Source organism: Triturus cristatus, chromosome 7 (assembly GCF_964204655.1).
Source record: "Triturus cristatus chromosome 7, aTriCri1.1, whole genome shotgun sequence".
Taxonomy (NCBI): domain Eukaryota; kingdom Metazoa; phylum Chordata; class Amphibia; order Caudata; family Salamandridae; genus Triturus; species Triturus cristatus.
In genome coordinates this window covers 137,243,646-137,267,009 of record NC_140590.1, presented here as the reverse complement: position 1 = coordinate 137,267,009, position 23,364 = coordinate 137,243,646, and the positions used below count along the sequence as shown (strand labels likewise).

Sequence of the window (23,364 nt, the reverse complement as noted above, 5' to 3'; positions counted from 1 at the left end):
TTATACTGCTGCTTCTATGCCACTGCACTCTATTCCACTGCACTCTACACCACTTTACTCGTATCAGTACACTCTATGCCACTGCACTCTATACCAATCTACTCTGCACCACTACACTCTATGCCACTCTACACCATTGTACTCTACTTTGCACCACTCTAGGCCACTGCACTCTATATCAATGTGCTCTATGCCACTCTATCGACACCAATACACTCTACACACTCTGCTCTGCAGTACTGCACACTCTGCCACTGAACTATATGCCACTCTACTCTGTGCCACTTAACTCAATGCCACTGCACTCTACTCTGCACAACTCTACGACACTCTATTGCACTCTATGCCAATGCACTCTACACCACTCTAATCTACTGTGCAGCACAGCACTCTATGACACTGCACTCTACACCACTCCAGTCTAGGCAACTGCACTCTGTATCACTCCACTCCACTCTACCCTGCACCACTCCACTCTACCATGTACCACTCTACTCTACACCACTTTACTCTACTCTGAAATAATCTACTCTGCACCACTGCACTCTATGCCACTGCACTCCACGTCACTCCAATCTATGCCACTGCAATCAATGCTGTGTCACTGTACTCTACACTACTCCAGTATATGCCACTGTGCTCTACCCTGCACCACTATACTCTATCCTCCACCACTCCACTCTAGTCTGAAACAATCTACTCAACTCCACTGCATTCTACGCCACTGCAGTCTATGCTATGCCACTGTACTCTAAACCACTGCACTCTACACCAATACACTGTACGCTACTTTATTTATAACCAATGCCCCTATGCCACTGTACCTATGCCAACTACTTTGCACCAGTGGACTATACGCCACTATCCTCTACAACATTCTACTCAGTTCAACAGCATTCTACGCCACTCTACACCACTATACTCTGTGTCCCTGCGCTCTACACCACTCTATTCTACTTTGTACCACTGTACTCTATGTCACTTTTGTCTGCATTGCTCTACTTCTGAATCACTCTATTCTACAACACTCTATGACCCTGCGCTCTGTGACCCTGCACTCTTTGACCCTGCACTCTATGACCCTGCACTCTGACACTCTACTCTGCATGACTACACTCTATGCCACTGCACTCTACTCTGCACCACTCAACTCTACTGCACTCTACGCAACTGCGCTCTACACCACTACACTTTATGCCACTGCACTTACCAGTGCACTCTACGCCACTGTACTCTACGGCACGCTACATCTCTGCACTGTACCCTGCGCAACTCCACTCTATGCCACTTCACTTTACTCCACTCTACTCCACTGTGCACCACTGTACGCCATTGCACTCTACGTCACTGCAATCTACTCTGCACTGCTCTCTACTCCACTGCACTCCACACCACTTTAATCAAAACCAATGCAATCTACGCCACCACACTCAATGCCAATCTAAACTGCACCACTGTACTTTACCCCACTTCACTCTAGGCCACTCCACTCTATGACACTCTACTCCACTCTATGATGCTTTACTCCTTTTAACTCAGCTCCACCTACACTCTACTCTATGCTACTCCACTCTACTCTATTCTGTGCCATTCTAAGGCACAACTCCCTCTATGCCACCCCATGCTACTTTGTATACTCCACTCTATGATGCTCCGCTCCATTAACCTCTGATCCACTGCCACTCTACTCCACTCTATGCCACTCCACAGCACTCTACTCTATGCCATTATATATTATGTGACACTACTCCTCTCTACGATGCTCTCAACAAGTCCTTCAATGCCACTCCACACCACTTTACTCCACTCAATTTTATGACACACAACTCCACTGTATTCTATGCCACTCTATTCTATGACCATCTACTCTGCTGTATGCCACTCTGCTCTACTCCACTCTACGCATCACCTTCTACACCACTCCACAAAACTCTATGCCACTCAACTCTACAACATTCTACTCAACTCTAACACTGTGCTCTACTCGACTCCATGCCACTCAACACTATGCCCTTCCACTCTATGACACTCTACTCCTTCCAGGACACTCCACAACACTGTGCACTACTCCATGACACTACACCTCACTCCTCTACTCTCTACTTAATTCTATTGTACGCCACTCCACGCCACTCTATGCCACTCCATAACACTCCACTTTATGACTCTCCACTCTTTGCCAATCTCCTTTACACTACTAACGTTTAGTCATGCTGAACAGCAGCCACTCCGGTGTACAACATGGCTAAAACATATTGGCAAAGCTAATAGCTCTTGCACAGGAGACCTACTAGCTTTGCCAATGCTTGTTTGAAATGATCCTTGCTTGGGAGAACTTTGAAAGCTGTAGAGAATGCTGATATTGGCACACACACACATGTATTAGTAGGCTCTCTGCTTTTCAGTGATAAAAGAAAATTCCTGAGGAATCACCCCGATGGAAAATCAGGGGTGCAGCAGCACTCTTACCATCTGGGGTAGATCAGGTTTTCTGGTCCTGCCAATACGCTTTCCATGATGAATCTAGTGACCCCAATACCAGGATGACTATCACTGACCATCCTGGTGGCTTCACTGCCGATTTTACTGCTATGCGTTGTGTGGCCACACTCATGTCTTCTAAGGAAATTCGAATGTATGTGGAAAATATAGTACATTTTGCATGGGGAACAAATCAGCATCTCTCATGGGAATAATTTGGAAATTAAAAAACATTCACACTGATTCAGAACCCAAGACTTTATTAGTCAGTTAAATAAACAAAATGAAAATACAGAGAAGAACAATCGATAAGCAGCACTCCATGATGTCTTGAAGGAGCCAAGAGGGAACTTGCATATTCACAGTTAAGGTTACATTGACTTATTGTTATTGAAAAATAGACTTTTCTGTAAGGCAGGTTATGAGTATTAAATCTTAAAAAAGTATCTCAATGCAAATTGTGCCTTAAGTGCAACTCTATACACCTAATAATTTCCAAGCCTAGTATTTTCAGCTTTAATAAATAAAGATATGAAACAGATGAATAGAAATCGACAAAGGAATCATGTTCTGTCTATCACTGACATCATGCGATTGTGAAACAAGAAATCAATATTGCTTCTAGAGAAAGGATTTTCTGTTTCTGGTATCACACTACTATTGACCTTGACCCTACAATTAGTTCTACAAAACAAACTTTCAGTCAGGACGTCCCTGAAGCAGTCCTATGAAGTAACACTTTACAAGCTGAAACATTGACCCTGTGTTCTATTATTGATTGACTAGCATTTTAGGGCTTTTATATTGGATTTTGTGTGCATTGATATGAATGACAATGTATGATACAGGTATTAGTTAGGATAGGCCATTAGTGCTGAACTCAGAATGAATGTCTTGGAAGAGATATTTGGCAAACTGTTTATACTTTTTGTTTAGGTAACATGACTTTTCTGTTGTTACAAAAACAACATTGATAATATTTCTATACTGGGTATTTCCTTAAAATTCTTGAGAGGTGTTGAACCCTTAACTGTAAAAAGATTCAGTAATATAAATCGAGGGTATAGCCACATTGAGGATGCCGCTGTTCTCCATATTCTTGAGGGACATTTTGTGTGTGCCAAGGCGCTTGTATATGGACCTAATTGCAGTTCAGTGGTTTGTTCGAGCTGTGGTTATCAAGAGAGCTGTGACAATTCTTGTCCCACCAAAGTGTGAGGATCATGGCTGCAGGCAGAGGGAGAAGCATCCTAGGGTACTCTGCTTCTGCAGTTTCCCTGCCATTGACTCGCCTCACACCTCCCTCTGTTCAGAACATTCTTCTACAGAATAGACTGGAGCAATTCTCTAGTGGTGTTTTTCATTTCTGATGTTGGAAAGACTTGTACTTTAAATGAAATATGACATGACTATATATATAATATGGCTTTATTTGGTGTTTTGACTAGATAAATGAGCCCATGTGTAGTGTCAGAGTGATGTAAGTGCTATTTGCTTTCCTGCCACCAATATGATTTAAGTAGTGGAGATGGATCAAAAACGCCGATTAGTATAATGCATTTTGGGAACTATCTTAATAGACTGATTGTTAAGAAGTCTACACAAGTTTGGTAGCTATGTTTGGACTGATTTACCTTATTGTATGTATGGGCAGATCATGTGGAGCAATCAATCCCTGATTGTTTCTTCTTGCTTAAGAACACATAAGCACTTTCCACCTGGATCATGTCCTGAAGACCTGAGCATGAACAGCAGAGTGGATACATACATACATCACTTGAAAGAATGAACAGGTCACATGTATGTGGAGGAGGCAAAGGAGCTGGCATCAATTTATTGTCAATCAAACATACAGCGAGTGCATGACTTCTGGAGCAGTGTTCAGGCGAAGGAATACAGAGACACCAAACCTGGGAAGAGGGAGAAAAATATGAGTGTTAGAGAGTGTGTCACATAGAGAGGAAAATAAAGCAAAGGTGGAATTGGAACAGTGCGATTGACAAAGCAAGTGAGAGACTGGCTGAAAGTGCGCGCGGGTGATGTTGCGTTCCCTTGTAACTCATGCTGCATGTGCCCAGGTGCCAGGATTGGCATTATTATGTCTCTAGTAGAAGATGCTGCACCAAGTCTGACAGACAGATGCAACGGTAGAAAAAACAAGGAGGTAGTTCTGCCTGTCTAATCGCAAGAAACACTACTACTGATCTGAAGCTGTCAGCGTGGGAGAGTGTGCTTCACCATAGAGCTTGAACGTTACAGAGTCCTTGTTTGGACAGGTGAGTGTTAATATAGCATCCCTTTCAAGCTACATGAAAAATCAACATCAATGATAGATCATGACAGAACTAGAAGAAGAGTAAGGGGGCTACATGAAATCTTACAGTCCTGTAGACGGGACTGACCGGTGCCAGAGTGATCCCAGAAGGTCTTATTTCCACCAGAGTAGTACCTGTGGTCTCAGTCAAGGACCCATCTTTGGCTGGCGTGCTCTGGGAGAGGGGGAGATTCCATACCCTGCTCTAGTTGGGACCTGTTCAGGCTTCAGTCAGTAGTCCCATACATTCCATAGTGTCCAGCTGGGTTAGCATCCCAAGGCAGTGTTGGCTAGTCTTACGTGTTTGAGAGTGGACGACAGACTTTGAGAAAGGCCTGGGGTATTTCCTGAACAAGAAGATGTTGCAGGCCTCCGCTATGGGCTGGTGACCATTGTCTCCTTGATGACTGCTGCCTTTAGGAGGAGTTTCAAATGGCAGACACAAGCAAGGACCAGCAAGATGTCAGCACAGACGTTTGTGAGTGTCAGGTCTTCCACTCAAGGCTTCCGACTCAACTTGATATTACTGAGTTGCTGCTAGAATTGAGCGCTGGCTTGAACAGAACTCACTGCACTTCACAAGTGACACATAGGCACTTTCCTCACAAGGAACCTAGTTAGAGTTAATACTGGGGATACACCAGTTAAGCTATTCTCATGGAATTACAAATATTGGTAGTTCTCTTACTTGGTGTCCAGCACTGGGTTTTCTTGAGGGGCCTGATATGTCTTTGGCCTTCTCCATTGGCGTGAGGACAGTGTAGTGTGATACAGTGATGAATAGTCTCTCTGTCTATAAAATGCTGTTGAACTCTTTCTTCTCAAATGTAGGACAATATTCACTTTTTAAGTTTCTTCTACATAGTGTTTGCGCTGTGCTTTAGAAATCTATTGTTTTTAATATAAACTTAAAAGGGGCATACATCCTGCCCCCTCTCTTTCCTGGCTCTTCATTGGTGCCTGTGTGTGCCACTTACTTTTCCTCCATTTCTATTGGCCGTAGCATAGTTTTCTGCATTTACCAATGCTTGTTCCTCATCTGCTTCTCTTATCAGTTTCCCGTCACCTAAGTACTGTTAACATCTGCTTTGTTGGAACTATTTTTTTTAAATAAAGTTTTTACTCTTTTTGCTTTTGCAGCAGTCTTACAGCAAATTCATTTAGCAACTTATCACTCGGAGAAATGAAGTGATTTGTCCAGGATCACAGGATGTTGCGCTACCAAGACTCAAACCAGGATCCCCAGCTCTTGAGCCAGCTGCTCCGGCCGCTGTGCAATATCCTCTACACTCCTGTGTTATTTGATAGGGAGCTCTTTCCTTCAGCCCAGACGATAACGGATAAAGACAGCTTTTTCTTCATAACATAGGTGAAACCAATGTTATTTCTATGGTGATTCTGTACCTAGATATGCTCTGCTCTAGTTTTGGTGGTATGGCAGCGACCTGGTGGTACGGACAATCTTAATAGTGGAGTAGCAAGACTGCTCATCATCAGCTTCTTGGAGATAAAGCCCATTAGGGGCATTGCAGAGTTTTGCACTTTTTATTTACCATGGCGCCTCACAATGGTGTTTCAATATTCAGCATGTCACCATGACAGCTTTTGTTCTGTTTGTGCATTTATGCCTGGAAATGAAGCTTACACTTGTATCCTTACTTTGCTATTTCCTTTAACTCGGTTGGCCAGTGAGCAATCTATTATTTCAAGTGCACAGGAGGAATGATGACCGCCCCCACAGGATCAAAATGGCTTCCATTCAAGCTTGAGAGACTTCTGCCTAGTAGTGTCAGGACTGAGCGAGGATTGGTGATAAGAAGGGCAATTGTTTTTTTTATGTTGAATGAAGAGAATAGATTACCAACTATCCTACTACCAAAGTGATTTGCAAAATTCAGGCCTAGTTAGAGCACCCCCAGATCACCTGATAAGGCACCTTTGTTTTTTTTAATCATTTCAGCATGTGATGGGCTGTGCTGCCATAGAAGTCCTTTTTCAACCAGTATCTAGTGTCCGACAGAGGGTAACTACAATCGGTGCCAGTGCAAAGCAATGGGATGCAACTTCAGAGGATCAGATAGAACTGGTGGGAACTGACTGCAGTTCTTCAGCATGGGCCCATTTCCTACTCGTCCTAAAGTTTCAATATATGTTGGTTTGGACAGCAATCTAATGGCTTTGGCCTATGTAAACAGGAGGGAGGTGGTCAACATCTCTGAATTTGGTGGCAATGTATTTAGGTGCCAGGGTGGAACTTAATTTGCTTTCTCTATGAGTTGTCTACATCAGCGGTCAGAAAAACCTTCAGACAGACAGGCTTGGCAGAGTATTCCTCATGTCTCAAGATATGTACCTATCTCCAGAGATCGTCAGGATAAATAGTCGTGTCTAAACATTTCCCTCATTAGCTTCTCTATGTTTTTCCTCCTCCTACATTTAGTCCCCATTTTTGCTGAGAATTCAAGAAGAGGTAGGAGATGTCACAGTGGCCCTTACTTTCTGGCTGTTCAGAGTCTTGTTCTTTCAAATTCAATCCATGTCTCTGTCTCCTAGTTTGAAAATTCCTCTCATTGCCTTTCCTCTTTGGGCTCCACGCTATTTCCTCTTTAATGTCTACCTTTGTCACTCTATAAGTTGAGAGAGTTCGGCTACAGAACAGGAATCTTCCCTTTAGTTTGATTCTATTCAAAGATCCGGACATCTCTGCAGTTTTATCCAGACATTGGGAACATTTCAGAACTGATGTTTTTCTAGATCGTTATCTTCTATGCAGTGTGGCTTATCTTATGAATTTCAATTTCTCTATGAAAGATTTAAGAGGACTTTAAAGATTTTAACCAATAACCTTGAGTGATCAGTAGATAAAGCTTTTCATGAGCCGTGGGGGGAGTTCATTGGGGCCGGGGGTCATTGGGGTCTGGATTTTGGTGTAGATGAGAGGCTTAGTTTCAGACGTCTGAGAAGAGATTCTATTTCTAGGTCTTTGGTGTACTCTTGGGAATTCCCTGTGGCCTTGAGATCTCGTCAATGTTTTCCTTTTTAACCTCTTGGCTCTTCAGAGTTGAAATTACTGACAATGAAAGAACCTTTCTTCTGTCAGTAACTTCGTCTTGTAGGATTGGTGAACGTGCTACTTATTTAAGTAAGCCTGCCTTTTGCAGAGTATTGGATGGTGGGGTAATTCTGAAACCTGAGTCTCAATTTCTTACAAAGGTTGCACCCAGGGCATCTGGGGATCAGGAGCTTATGCTCCCTGTGTTCTGCCCCCGTCCTTCTTTCCAAATGGAAGTTCTTCTTCATTCTTTAGGTATCAAAAAGAGAGTTTTGGATGGATGCAGATTTTTTTTATCACCTTTGGTGGTCAGAGTCGCAAGGCTTTTCCTATTTCCATTACATTTTGGCCACTACTGCTCTGGTCTATTATTTGTCAGATTCTCTTCTCACTGTAGGATTCAATATAGGTTCAGTAGGTACATTGGAGATGGAGCTTTTTCCTGGGCATTGATTCACAGGGTTTCTCTATTGCAGGGTTTTAGGGCAGCCACGTGGGCCTCTCCGCATGCTTTTGTCAACCATTTCAGCATTCAGAGTTTAGGGTTAAAAGATTGGTACTTTGGACAGGGGGTCTTGAGCTCAGACCTGCCTTAAATTGATTCTAATATTGTAATATTGTTCTTTAGTTGTATTCACTAATGCATTCTTGGTAGTACTAGTGGCTGTGTTTATTTATTTGTTATGTTTAGATACTGCAGGGGCTGCATGACTTTGGTATTTCTCAAAACTAATGACTGGGGCAAGGGCCAGGGATGCAGGCATAATGTTTACATTAATTACTGGCGACCTTCATTTCCCTTGGTTCTACTTGTCCTCATTACAGTCATCACGATAGGTTGCTCGCCCCTGAATCCTGGCTTTAGGCTGTGCTTTGTAAAGTCAAGAAAGATGTTGGGTATTTATAGTACCCTCATGGGCTGGCAGGGTCAGCTCCCAGCATACCTCCAATACTCCTTTCTCCTATGCCGAGGTGGGAGCACCTCAGAAGTGATCACTGTGACGAGGCTAAAGGATAATGAAGATTACCGGTAATAAATGTAGAAGGCATAACAGTACAGCTCTGCCTCCAGGCAAGTAAAGACAGTACCGTGAAGTCACAAAGTGTGGCACTCCATATGCAGCAAAAGTCAAAATTGCAGCTGTTCGCACCTTAATATTTGCTTACCATTGGGTGCATCACCTATGCCCAGAGCTCTCGGGGGCATATCAGCAACAACCGGCGATAATTATCGCTAAATGCATTTAGCGCTGGGATAATTATCGCGGGCTAACGTGGATTTTTATCGCTGAGATAGCGTGCTATTAGCAACGCTTATCTCACGATAAAAATCCTCACGCTAACTGCCTAATGTGAGATTATCGCTGGAAACCCAGCGATAATCTCACGAAATGTGGCGTTAGCTTGTTGATAGCGCCTCACAAACTTAGCCATGATATCCACCTTCCATAGGATATCATGGCTAAGTCAGTCCTGAAGCAGGCGTAAGGAAAGTAGCGATAACAGGGGTTATCGCTACTTTTCCTGCCGCTATGCTTCATAGCGTGGGGCTTGATGATAGGAGGAATGTCGCTTAGCGACATTTCTCCTGTCATATCAGGTCAGGAACGCCCACTTTGCATCTCATTAGAGATGCAGAGCTGGGCGTTAGGAATTCCTACGCTAACGCAAGTTTTCACGCGTTAGCGTGAGCTTGCTAATTAGGCGATAAATTTATCGCCGCTTTTCGGCCAAAATCGGCCGCAAAAGCGGCGATAATTCTATCGCCTCACCTTGCTGATAGGCTCCTCAGTTTGTCTCGGGTCAGGCTCCTGCAATCCTGTCGTTTATTGACAGCCTGATACTCACTGCCTTGCATTTCTAATGGAAAATCAGAACCACAAGTGCTGAGTTCCTTTAGAGACGTGTGAAGGCATGGGCAAAGTCAGCAACTGCCCAGGGCCCCCAGCTTCCAAGGGTTCCCCTAAGTATGTGAGCTGCCTCTCTATCTCACCTCTGTCTATTTCTCCATCTCAGCCTTTAGTGTATTATTGAACAGTGTTTGGCATCATGGGCTTGAATTATCTGAGTGCTGCCTGAACTCTTGTCAAAAGGATAAGGTTACCAGTTGTTCTGTGTGATCAGGGACACCATGCTCTATTCATTTGCTTTCCTTGTACAAATCTTTCAGGTGCGTGGGTCTAATTGATTCACCTATAATGAACTAAGACCACCACTCCCAGAATACACTGGGCTATTAAAAAATAGCCCAGGACCGGAAGATATGAAAAGGTTACCAAATGACATGGCATCATCTAGTAACCCTACACCTTGAGCACCTATAACCAGTCCTTGCCCTTTAGCCGACAGCATTTTGCATACTGAAAACCATTATTGGAAAAAGCACTCCTGTTTAGCCATGCAGACAGCAGCAAGGTTGACTCCATGTTATAACCAAAGATGCAGAGCTTCAGTCCTGGGTGTTTGTTTCAGAAATCATTGTTTTCATGTGCGTGAGTAGAATTGGAGCAGCTGAAGGGCAGTGGGACTACATATCCCAAAATGCCTAAGCTTGGTAAAAGAAAACCCAGTATTGGAGCATTTTGTTCTTGGAGGCATGGCACTGTCCTGTAACATTTCACTCTGAGGATGAGAAAAGCTTATTGGTGGCATTTGCTCACATCCTGTGTCACACCTCGGCTGCCCCTATTAACTTCTGGTGGGGACTCTCCTTTTTAAGTGCCAGGATACCCATCGGGTGATAGAGCGCTATATAAGCACCTCATTACATTACATTATGTTACATAAGGTACAAGCATCAAAGCCGTTATTGGGGTAGCAGAATACAAGTACAAGAAGAAGAAGAATTCGCAAAGCGGACAGATGCTCTGAAGAGTGACCTGGCGCCAGAATATTAGAGCAGTGAATGAAGCCAAATCAAAAAGCCAAGTCTTCATTTTTTTTCTAAAATGCCAGTTCAGACGTTTCAAGGCGCAGCTCAAGACGTTTTGTGTTCCAGGCAGTGGGCACCAAAAAAGAGAAGAGCAACTATCTTTCCTTGAGCGAGTAAACCTTGACACACCACCAAGGCCCACTCAGAGGAGCAAAACTTCCTCACGGGCAATAAAACTGTGCTCTAGCGTCAAGATATCGAGGTTCAGCCTCGGCCCTAGTAGGTAAGAGCGGTGAGGCGGTGGTGGCGGTGCTGCCGGTTGGGGCACATACGACCGCAAGGGAAAATTAAATAAATAATTATTTCCCCTAGTGGTCGTATACCGAAATCTCCCCTCCCTCCACCGGGCCCCACTGCCACACTGCTCTTACCTACACGGGCTCTTCGAGTCAAGACAAGTTTTAAAAAGGATCCATTTCCTGACAAGAAGCCAATGAAGAAAATGAAGATATGGTGAGACTGTAGTCTTAAAAGGGAGCTTAAGAAATAGTTTTGTATTACCTAAAGCCTGTAAATTAGGTAGTCAGGCAGGCTTAGGTAGAGAACATTAGCGTAGTCCAATCTAAAAATAATTATTGCTTGAACCACCGTTTCCCTAGTAGGTAAAGGCGAACATTCTAACCTTTTTTAATGTGTGAAGTAGCCCAAAACGTTCCCACCAGCACCGTGACCTGGGGCTGAAAGAAGAGCCGATTTTCAAGCTTAATCCCCAAAATTTTGAACACTCCGCAGTGGCGTAGCAAGGGGGGGGTGGGTCTTCCTCGGGCGGCACAAGCTTTTGGGGTGGCGACCTCCTCCTGCTCTTACCTGCTGTCTCGGGGTGGCAATCACAATCGCTCCCCCCCCCTGAGGCATTCGCAGGGCGGCAATTAAAGCCGAAACTCGCCAGCACCACCGCTCTTCAATGGGCCCACCGCGGGCGGTAAACACAGAGGCTGCCTCGGGCGGTCATAGAGCTAGCTATGCCACTACCACTTCGGTATGATGATATTTACACTTTTAGCAAAATAATCTCTTACAAGAAATTATATATACATAATTCCATTGAAGATCATTCTCCAAAAAACCACAATTCATAAATATATCTTGTTGCTGATCACCTGTGAAAGTTACAAACCAACCTCCTAGGAGGGAGCACTCTCCGGCGAGCACTTGAACCATTCCAAAGGAGACACCAGCCCAAAAAGAAGGACCTCAGTCTTGTATGAACTGCACATAAGCAAGTTCTGTCGCATCCCATTAAACCCTGTTCCCAGACATAATTTGGTATGACCAGAGTCGGTCTCTTCACCTTTATTGAAAAAAAAAAGCATCTGTGTGTCATCAGCATACGAAATTATATTTGCTTCAAGGGGTTCGACGAACTGCGCCAAATTGGTCATAAAAATATGAAAAAGTGTAGGGCTCAAGTAAGAGCCCTGCAGCACCCCTATTTCTAGAGCCTTCATGCTTGACGAGAAAGGAGGCGTCAAGATCTCTTGACATGTATTCTCCAAAAAGGATTTCATCCAGCTCAACGCTAGGCCATGTAAACCAATAGCCTGTAAACGGAAAAGATCCAGAGAGTGTGATATTGTATCAAATGCAGCCAATAGATCCAATAGCATCAAAACCACTTTGCCACCCATATCCAGTGTACCTTTAATATGTTCTGTCACTTCCAAAAGAGAAGTTTTGGTGCTCAAATGTATCATAAACCTTCAGGACACTTCAGGATTGCCCCACGTGCCACGCCACAATCCTCCCAGAAGCGTACACTCTAACAAGACTGTAACAAATGAGAAGCCAATCTGATTCAATGAAACATCCTGGAGTTTCAGCTATTCTGATTGGACGGTTCTCTCTACTGGATGTGTACTACCCATATACCGTCCAGGAAACCCCTCTTCTTTCAACGTGGGGTCAACTGGTCTCTCTGAAAAAGAATGATGGGTTATATCTCACCTGCTGCAATGCTGAACCCCACTGACGCCCATCCCAGGAAGTAAGACCAGGAGAGTTCAAAGTCATTTGCGTCTACTTCGAAGCCTGGGAAGGGCCTGAAAATGGCCAGGCCGGCGATTTCAGCGGTAACTGAAGGGAAGAGAAAGAGGGTTCAATTCAGCCGTTACTTCTAAATAATGGTGTCGGTGCGGAACATCTAGAAATATCCACAGGCAAGAGTTGGCACTACATCTTGGGAAGTTTGCCTAATATATTAGTTAAAAATATGTTCTGTTGCTAACATTATGATGGCTACGTATCTTAGATAAAAATATGTTCTGTTGCTAACATTATGATGGCTACGTATCTATATAATTCTCCTATCGATGTAACCATGAGAGAAATTTTACATACATTGAAATTAAATAATTTAAACGATCTAAAACCTGGCACAGTGTTAACTTTCATACAGATCTATTGTTTTCATGGTAACTGATCTGATCTTGATGTCATTTGTAGCATTTTTGACAACTAACACAACCTACAGTTAAACAGTATTAGAAATATATTGAGGTGCTGCATGAAGCCACCACATCATCACATTATGCTAGACAGACTACACAATGCGCTTTTTGTCTTGTTTTGCATCTGGGTATTTAACGCGTTACCATGGCCACAATGATAACCTCTAGGCTCTAGGCCTTCCACTTTGCATGGGTAAAGCCCAAAACTAGCATTTGGAGCAGGAAACTGGCTGAAAATTAAGAGACATTGCTAGTCCATTTGGTAACTTTGATATCCTACTGGGTTCACAGGTCAACCACTGAAAACCCGAACAGTAAATTCCATGGAAAAGCCCTATTTTTGTTAATTGAAGATAAAGCTGCTGTGAGTTCTGGACAAAATGTAATAAATTAGATAGTACATTGATAGTACATTGAGCTGATGCCTGCACAGTTAGCTAGAACCTTCAAGTTTCTCAGGTCCATTCTTCAGCAGGTCAACCAATCCAGGCTTATGCTTTGCTTTGTGGTCTTCTCAGAAGATAAGGTAAGATGAGTCTGTATTCCAGACACCTCCACCAACAGCTCATCTCTCTACCTGCGGCCTCCACGACTCCCGCATTCCAGTTCCATTATCTCATACCATTACAACACAGAGCAATATAGGTTCGCTAATATGCCACTCTTCTCCCTCCCGCAACAAAAAACAAACAAGAGACTAATGAAAACAATAAATAAACTCCCATCAATGATTTCCCAAATCTCTCCCACCTTTAACTCCCACAAACTAAACTGTACAAACAAGAACGTACCACAGAAATGTACAAAAAAATATTAAGCAAGAAGTGTACATATAATGAATCATGTTAATGTACTAGAAGGACAAACTTGTCTACCGCCCTAGAAAATCCCGCAGAAAGAACGTATTTTGATTATCCGTTCACTCTTGCTCCTACCATGCTTTACCACAGAATGGGGCATATTACCAAGCCCCTATCGCCACCACAACGTCCCTTATGTGAAAGGGGGCATGCAGTGGGTGTTGCAGTGGGCGTTCCACCGCAACACCCATTCACTTCGCCGCTGCCACCTATTATCAAGGGTGGCGATAATAGGTGGCAGTGCCGAACTAAAGACCAGGAAAATCCTGGTCTTAAGGTGGCAAAACGAGGAGAAATGTTTCATTTCTCCTTGTTTTTGCTGTTTTCATATGTGCTGCCTTGTACAGCATGCATGGAAAAAGCAAAATGCCAAGGTTTGTTTATGTACAGGAAAAGACAAACAAACCTTTTTTTTGAATGGTGTTTTGTAACTTACATGTGTGCTGCATGAAGCAGCACACATGTAAGTTACAAAATGGCATTTTTGGTTTGTTTATGTACAGGAAGGGGCACCTTCCTGTACATAAACAAACCTCCCTGCTCGCAGACACCCTTGCATTCTGGTGCAAGGGTGCCTGCGTTGGCGTTAAGTCGTGAGACTTAGCGCCATCGCACGGGGAAACGCCAGGCTGCACCACATTCATGGTAATATGGTGCAGCCTGAAGTTTCCGAATTGGCGATGAGAGGCGCTAAGCCAAGGAGGCTAATGTCTCTCACCGCCACTTTCTAGTTAATATGCCTCAAGGTTCTTTAGTTCGAACCTGACCTCCAGAGACAGAACCGACAGGAGAGCTTTCTCCTACATCGCATCCAAAACCTGGAACGAGCTCCCTGTGAACATCAGACGCTCCTCGACCCTGCACACATTCAGGAAGGACCTCAAGACCTGGCTCTTCGACTGATCCGGAGCCTCTCCCTCCCCCCCAGCGCCTTGAGACCCTCACGGGTGAGTAGCGCGCTATATAAACCCCTGATTGATTGATTGATTTTTCCCTCATCTGAACCACATTTCTCTTCTTGTTCTGGTTCATGATGAAGAACTACCGGCTCATGATGGAGAACTGTCACTTTTTATACCAGATTCTGCCATCATGTGTTTTAACTGCATTCTTGAAAGTTTATCTACTTCTTATGTTTCTTGCATTTTTCTGTTTGTCATAACCTATCCTTCCTTTTCTTCTGCAAGACAATTTCTTTCTCTCTCCAGTCACCAGGGGCATAATTTACACATCCAAACTGAACAGACATTTGTGGCAGGAGCTCTACCTTTGAAAAATTTAAATGGGGATTTGCCTGTGATACAGTGTGGAGACATAAAGTATCCAGTCATTCTCCATTACAACTCCACTTTCCAATCCAGACCATTTGCTCTAGCCAAATGTATCCTCTCCTTCAATGTTTTTACTACCCTCTCAATGGCACTATTGACCTGTGGCTGATACAAAGCTGACGTTTTGTGTTCTATCCCACATTCTTTTAGGTCATTTTCCATCTCTCTGGAACAGAACTGTACTTCGTTATCTGTGAGTAAGTACAGAGGATAACTCTTAAATATCTTCTCTAAAAATCTTATGACAGCAGAAACAATGTCATGTAAGCATGACACCTCTACCCATCTGGACTACAGATCCATTAGAATCAAAACATAGGGGTGGCATGTTCTCCCCTTACATTTCCTAGAATATCCATTGTGACCTCCTCCCAGGGATACGATAGCAGCTTCCTGCACACCACATACAGCACACATACAGCACACTCCACACAGAGCCTGATCATGAATTCCACATCATGATCCAATGCTGGTCAAGAGAATTTTCTTAGAAGCATACATTAAGTTTTTACTATTCCAAAATGTCCTTCATGTGCAAGTTGCAACACTCTCTGCTGCAAGCTCTTAGGCGGTACCAATATCGTCCCTCTCAGAAGAAACCCTTTGTCAACCACAAGGTCATGTCTTGGTTTCCACCAATGACTTCGCATTTTTTCAATTCTTTCACAATAGGTCTTTCAGTGGATAATAAATGAATTATGTGTTTTATTTCTTCATCTTTCTCTAAGACTTCTAACCATTCATTCTCAACAATGCACCCCTGAGTAATTTCACAAAAACTGATAACATCCTCTTCAACTGTGTCTTCCACTTCTTCCTCAGATGGAGCACATACATTCACCAATCTTGACAGTCAGTAGAGAAGTTACCTGGGCTATACTGTATAGTAAAACAATACTCTTGTAATCTTACAACACACCACCGAATCCCAGAGGATATGTAATCCAGCCCTTTCTATGTAAAAACCTCTCCAATGGGATTCTTAGTCAGTCTGAACTGTAAATTTCACTCCCCACAAAAATTGTTTAAACCTTTTGACAGCCCAGTAAACTGTCAAAGACTCTCCCTCTATAACCAAATAACTACACTCAACTTCTCTTAAGGCATGGGAGACACACGCAATCAGATTTTCCTGACCATTCTTTGTCTGAAGGACAATAGCCCAAAAACCCTTAGCACTGGCTTCACATTCTAACTTAGTGCCACATAAGGAATCATCCATTTGTAGGAAAGGAGCATGACTCAATTCTTCTTTAACCCACTTACATTCCTCTGAGCATTCATCTCCTAGAGAAATTCTGCATTTTTCTTCAACAGCTTCCTTATATTGTGAGTATTACCAGCAGAATCTCTTAAAAACTTGCTATAGTATTTAGCCATCCCAAGGAATGATGATAACCCCTCCTAATGATGATAACTCCTCCTTGGATGTGATATTGTCTGCCAACTCCGTGCATGGGCAATTGCCACTGCCTGAACTCCTATATCATAGATAATTCACCTCACTCACTCTATGCTTGCACTTTCCTGCCTTCAGGGTTAGACCTACTCTATGTAGTCTATTTAATACTTCTCTTACTCTCTGATCATGTTCCTTAACAGTTTAACCAAAAATCTAAATGTCACCCTGGTAACACTTTACTCCGGGAACACCCCTTAAGACTATCATCATGGTCCTTTGGAAAACAGCTACAGCTGAGATCAGCCCAAAAGACATCATTTTGAAACAAAACACTCTATTGGGTGTCACAAATGCTGTGAGATCTTGGGATGGCTCGTCAAGCAAGGATTGATGATATGCTGACACAAGGTCTAAGGAAGTAAATACCCTTGCCTTCGAGAATGTTGCAATCATCTCTTCATTGTTGGGTAAAGGGAATTTGTCTACTATCACTTCCCTGTTGAGTGCCCGTAGGTCCACACAAAGATGTATATATCCATTCCTTTGACGTGCCACCACAATAGGGGCCAGCCACTCCATGGCTTCCACTGGCTCGATCACGCAACTTTCATTTCAGAACTTTAATTTGTTACGGCTTCCTGTATGCTCAAAGGATTGTGCTTCACTTTCACCACCACTGGAATCACAGTCTCCCTCCACCTGACTTTATGTTTGCCTAGTATGTTCTTAAACAAACTTTCAAACTCCCTGGTAAACTTGTAATTTCCCGAAAAACTTCCTCAACTTGAACTTGTAGAATTTTGTTGGGATTGAACAACAAACCCAATTCTTCTTGATCAACACACTCCAACAAATCATCACCCTTGTGTTACACATATATCTTCCTATTGCATGCGATCAACGCACGACCGCTCAGCAAACATGCCACGGAGGTCAGGGACACGATCTCATCCCTCATGCCAGACATCATCTTCCTCACAGAAACCTGGCTGAACCCCGCCTCGATGCTGGACATCGCCATCGCCACCCGAAAGTATACAAGATAAGACACCGGGACCGAACCAACAAACACAGAGGAGGAATTGCAGCATCTACAAGGACACCATCCGCTGCACGACCTCCTTAGACAGCTCGACCCCGTTAATGGAGCACCTCAACTCCCAACTCCACACAGACGGAAAAAGCACCATCAGAGGCACTCTTGACTACAGCCCATCAGGACCACACTCCAGCTTCTGCAGCCCCATCCATGACCTCATTACTCTGATTGCCACGACTCCGAGCACTACATCTTCTTAGGGGATCTTAACCTCCACCTCAACGACTCCAGCGATACCAGCAGAAGCGATCTCCTAGAAAGCATGAGCAACATCGGCATCACCGACCCTACCCACATTGCAGGACACACACTCAACCCCAATTTCACATCCAGTGACAGAGTCAAGTACAATCACGTCTCATAGCTCACCTGGACCAACCACTACAGTGTCTACTTCACCATCTCAGGACCTACCACCACTGGCACCATGCCCCCCAGCTCCACATGCAGAAACTGGAAAAAAGAAATCAAAAGACCAGTGGAACAATGGTCTCAACTCCCACCTCCCAGACACAACATCCAACCCAGAACAGGCTGTGACGAACTTCTCCTAGTGGATCACAGAATGCACTGACACAATCCCCCACAAAGTCAGCCAAATTTAAAGGACCTGCCAGAAGCGATAGCTGATTCACAGCACAGCTGAAATCCACCAAATGCAACTGTCGGTAACTAGAAAGGAAGTAATGCACCAGCAAAGAGACTGGAGACCACACCACCTTCAAGACAGCACTCAACCAGTACAACTGCCTCATGAAAGAAACAAAGAAGAGAGCCATAGCAGACCGCATAGAAGCCAACACAAACTGCAGCAATGAGCTCTTCACCATTGTGAAATAGTTCTCCAACACCACAGCCACCAAGAACGACATCAGCCCCTCCCAAGAACGGTGTGACACCCAGGCAGACTACTCCCATGGCAAGATCTCAGTCATCAACGAAAACATCCAACCCCAACCCCCTACCACTGACAGCATTAGCTTGCTCACACCCACAAATCCAGAACACATTTTCACCCAATGGGACCTTCTCACAACTCATTCCACAATCCCCATAAGGAACTCTGTGCACTCTGGAGCACCCAAGGGCCTCTTCCCCACCACATCTTCAACCTCGGGAGCAAGTCAATTGGCAACAAGCTCAAGAAAGTCCTGAACACCTCCATCACCTCACCCTCCTTCCCTGAGGAGTGGAAGCATGCTGGAGTGGTGCCCCTGCTGTAGAAACCATCATCCAACCCAGCAGAACTGAAGAACTACCATCCCATCTCCCTGCTCCCCTTTCCAGTGAAGGTTCTTGAGCAAGCAATCAACCAACAACTCACCGAACTCCTGTAACACAACAACCTCCTGGACCCCTCCCAATCTGGATTCCAAGCCAACCACTGCACCGAGACAGCCCTGATCGCAGCCACTGATGACTTCAGGGCCATCATGGACCGGTTAAGCTATGTTGAGGTGTCTGGTTCCTGGAGATCTCCTCCACCCCATCCTCATTGCCAGAAAATGTGGCGTTCCAAGAAGGATGACAGATAAGTATATAAAGTAAGACAAACCTTTATTTCAGACACCTCAGTCAACAGGTCATCTCTAACTGCAGCTGCCACAGCTCCTGCACTCCAGGTCAATTACCTCATAACATTCTAACACATAACAATGTACTTATGCTAATATGACACAGTCCTATTTTATAATGAGCTAAAAAGGACCACAGATCCCAGATTGCAAGAAACAATGTAAACTGGATAAGCTACTCACACATTGTACTTTTAAACTTGAGACATCTTTGTTCTTATCGGTCATCTACTCAACCTGTCCCCAACCCAGGTGTAATGAAGAGATGCAGCATTCAGGTAAGAATTGACTTTATTAGAGAACAAGCTTGTAGCACCCCAATGCCACCCAGTACTACATCCAGCTGTCATCCTTCACATCCTACATTCTAAACAGGTAGCCTGGATACCACACATCCCCCTTCTTAATAATACAAATAGAATTCAATAAAAATACAAAATACAAAATACAAAAAAACTACAATCACGCCTATACAACGGACTGAATAATAATACAATGAACATTGATATAACAAAAATATATAGATTGCATAGTAGTACATTTATTGTAATATTACAGAAGATTGTGGTTTGACCCCGTTACAAAATCAGGAACTTGTTTTGGCAAAACAATAGATCTTCCCACATGAGTGGAAATTCCCAGAGATTCTGGGTTCGGTGGTGGAACTTCCAGAGATTCCAGGTTCGGCGGTTCCTGGTACATCAGATACTGCTCCACCAGATACTCCATCACTGATACCCATTCCCTCACTTCTTAACAGAGAAGACCCTTGCATTGAGTTATTACCCGCTGTAGCATTCTTCTCAGATACCCTAGGACAATTCAGACCACATTCATCATCTTCCCACAAACATTCTTTGGATTTTATTTCACTTCCATGGAATTTCCATCCTGTTTCCAGGACAAAACTTTATTACATCTTGACAGCATCCCAAAATGCCAAATCTTATTATTATTTAACAGCACAGACCTTGAATAAGCCTCCTTCACTTGAAGTCGCTCGGAAAATCTGCTGCAGTCCATCTTAATCTTCAGACCAAGTTTGACTCTCAACCAGTCACCTCGCACTGAGTACAAATCCTTCACGCCTTGTTTCCTGTTGTAATATTCTTTTTATTCTCCTGGTGCTCTTAACAAATTACTCTTGACTGCAGGGGGTGACCATTTACTACACAGCTTCATGTTCATCCAAGCTGTATTGTCCTTAGTAAAGGGCTCCCTACCTCTTAGATTCTTGAAGTGACTGTAACCTGTCAAAGTTGGGGTAATTCTGTAGTCACAAATCATGCTTTCCAACTCCTTCTCTCAGTCTTGGCCAGCATTGAGGCAGCTTGCACATTACCCATTATCACTCTATTGAACTGCAGGATGATAAACCAGGATGCGCCTTCCTCTGATTCCATTCCTAGATAAGAACTTCACAAACGTATCAGCAGAAAATTGTGGTCTGTTGTCACTTAATAAGGATTTGGAAATCCCCCTCAAGAATATCTTCTCCAGGAAGGAAACTTCCGCATTCGCATTTCATTGTTACACACTTCAAACTCTGGCTACTTAGAGTATTTGTCTGTAAGGAGAATTATATATTTAGGTACACCCTTTATGTCTAAAATGGGTCCCAGGATTTTCCCCGCTCAATTCCTCCCACGGATTCTCTGGATATCTATTATTCTTCAGGAAAGGTCAGACAACTGACTGAGCCTTGTTGGAGCTGGAACAAAATGGACAAGCTCTCACAAATCTCTATGTATCAGCATCTCCGTCAGGCCACCAATGTGAAGACTTCACTTTCCTCTTTAACTTGACTATCCCTTAATGTCCCTCATGATTAATTTTCATACTTTTTTTTCTTAGGTCCTTTAGAGGTACTGCTAAACCACCTCTCAAAATGAATCCTGCGTCACTTAAGGATAATTCTTCTTTGATTTCCCAGAATTTATTCGAGTAAATTATTTTCATCCGACCAACCCTTTGTTGAATTGTTTTACCATTTTCAAAGCTTCATCCTCCTCATATCCAGAAACCAAAACCTCACTCACAATTGCCTCATTACACTTGTTGATCATTGCAACACTGTATTCATCCCTGTCACTACAGACATGCTCTAGTAAGTATTCCACATAATACACAAACTCAAGTAACCTTAGAGTCTTCCTGCAAATCCAAGTCATGGCTTTGACCTCCCCATCAGACGTGGCAACCTTCATAAGCGGCTTATAGTTGGTGCATATCGTAAATCTGGAGCCCCACAGAAGTTGCCTTCCTTCCACCTTTTCATCAGCCGGCACCGCTCATGGCACCTGCTTGCTTTCTCCCTTCAGGAATGGACATTTAAAACGAACAACAGAATGTCAGGTCATGATCACATCCTATCATTGTCCCCAAATTTGTAGTGAAGAGACGCAGCATTCAGGTAAGAATTGGGGGCCACATTTATGAGGAATTGGTGTAGGGCAGCGCCGCAAGTCTTCTTGCCACTCTACCTTACCTCAATGTGAAAGGCCAGGAATGCACTGTATTTATGAAATACAGTGGATTCCTATTCTTTCCCCCTGTGCTGCCTAGCACCAATGTTTGTTGCCTAGCGCCAATGTAGGCACTCCTGCATAATGGTGCAAGTGTGCCTCGGTTGCAGGCAGGACTGTTTTTGTGTAGGAAGGTGCACCACTCAGAGTGGCTTTGCATCGCCTCATAGATAAGATTAAGAGGCTCGCACAGCCAGAGCGTAAACAAAAGTGATACTCTGGCAGCACAAACCTCTCATAAATAAGCCTCTGAGTTTATTACAGAGCAAGCTTGTGGCACCTCAGTGCAACCCAGTACTACATCCAACTGTCATCCTTCACATCCCACATTCTAGAACTTCTCCCATGACAACCAGATAACCTGGATATCACACCCACCGAAGCAGAAGTGTAAGCCCAATTTCAAGTGACCTTGCAAGCTGGTATGTTGTGAGCTCAGATGCGTTCTGGAGCTCGAGCCTTTGACCGATCTCGTGTAACTATATGTGGTCACACAGGAGGGTTGCCATTGTGTAGCTAGATGGAGGTGGACACAGACCACTGTGCTTGTGCTGTATCAGAGGTTCGAGTTGATGAATAAAGCCTTATATCCAAAGGCTATATTATGTATTAAATTCATCATTACATTTGTGGCAAAGGGTGACATGAAACTCTGCAAACCAGTACTCGGAGCCACCCAGCCATTTGTGAACACCGCCTTCAAATGAAGACTGCAACAGAAGTACAGAGCAAGTACAACTTTGTTGTGGACATGTTCTTTACTTGTTTGTGCAGTATTCACACCCCTGTGTGTTTTCTCTGGGGTGGAGCAATGTTTTGGTCTATAAATGCACTCTTACATGTGAGCATCCATTACTGCTATTGGCCTGCCGCGAGGAAGACGTGTGAGGGACACCTCCGCAGCTGTCTGTGTGTGCAGCTACAGCCTCCTGCCACGTCACAAGGACCCTCAAGGAGGGACGATCACTGCTGTGGCGCTTGCATGAGCACATCCGTCACGCTGTGTCGGCCATCTTGGATTGAGCCCGGCACTCTTTGAGCATAAGATAGCAACAATTGTTTCCCCCATTGGATAGTAACAGGGGTTACTGAATTCAGCAACCTTTGGGAGCCTCCAGCTTTTTTCCGATGATACACACACCATGCATATTGTCCAAGAAGGGAATTTTCAGCAATTTAATTCCGGTGACATGCAGACCTGGTGTGAAGTGTGTTTCAAGGATCAAGTACTCATTTGTGCTTGGGGTTAATTATTTGGATGATATGCACACTTTCCACTGCGTGTTACCAATAGAGAGACCTCTGACGTGCAACAAGTACACAGTGACATGCACACCAGCTGTGAGT

General features: G+C 43.9%; 1 protein-coding gene across 1 annotated transcript in view; it reads right to left on the bottom strand.

The window, feature by feature from the left end:
* Window positions 1–2,724: 2,724 nt before the first annotated feature.
* Window positions 2,725–23,364, bottom strand: part of LOC146809038 (claudin domain-containing protein 2-like) — a 79,287-nt gene continuing 58,647 nt past the window's right edge. The window contains exons 5-6 of the mRNA XM_085615846.1: window positions 12,724–12,852; window positions 2,725–4,391 (exon numbers count right to left, since the gene is read on the bottom strand). Of these exons, the coding sequence (XP_085471972.1) occupies window positions 4,363–4,391; window positions 12,724–12,852 (158 nt within the window). The 3' untranslated portion in view covers window positions 2,725–4,362. The remainder of the gene's footprint in view (window positions 4,392–12,723; window positions 12,853–23,364) is intronic.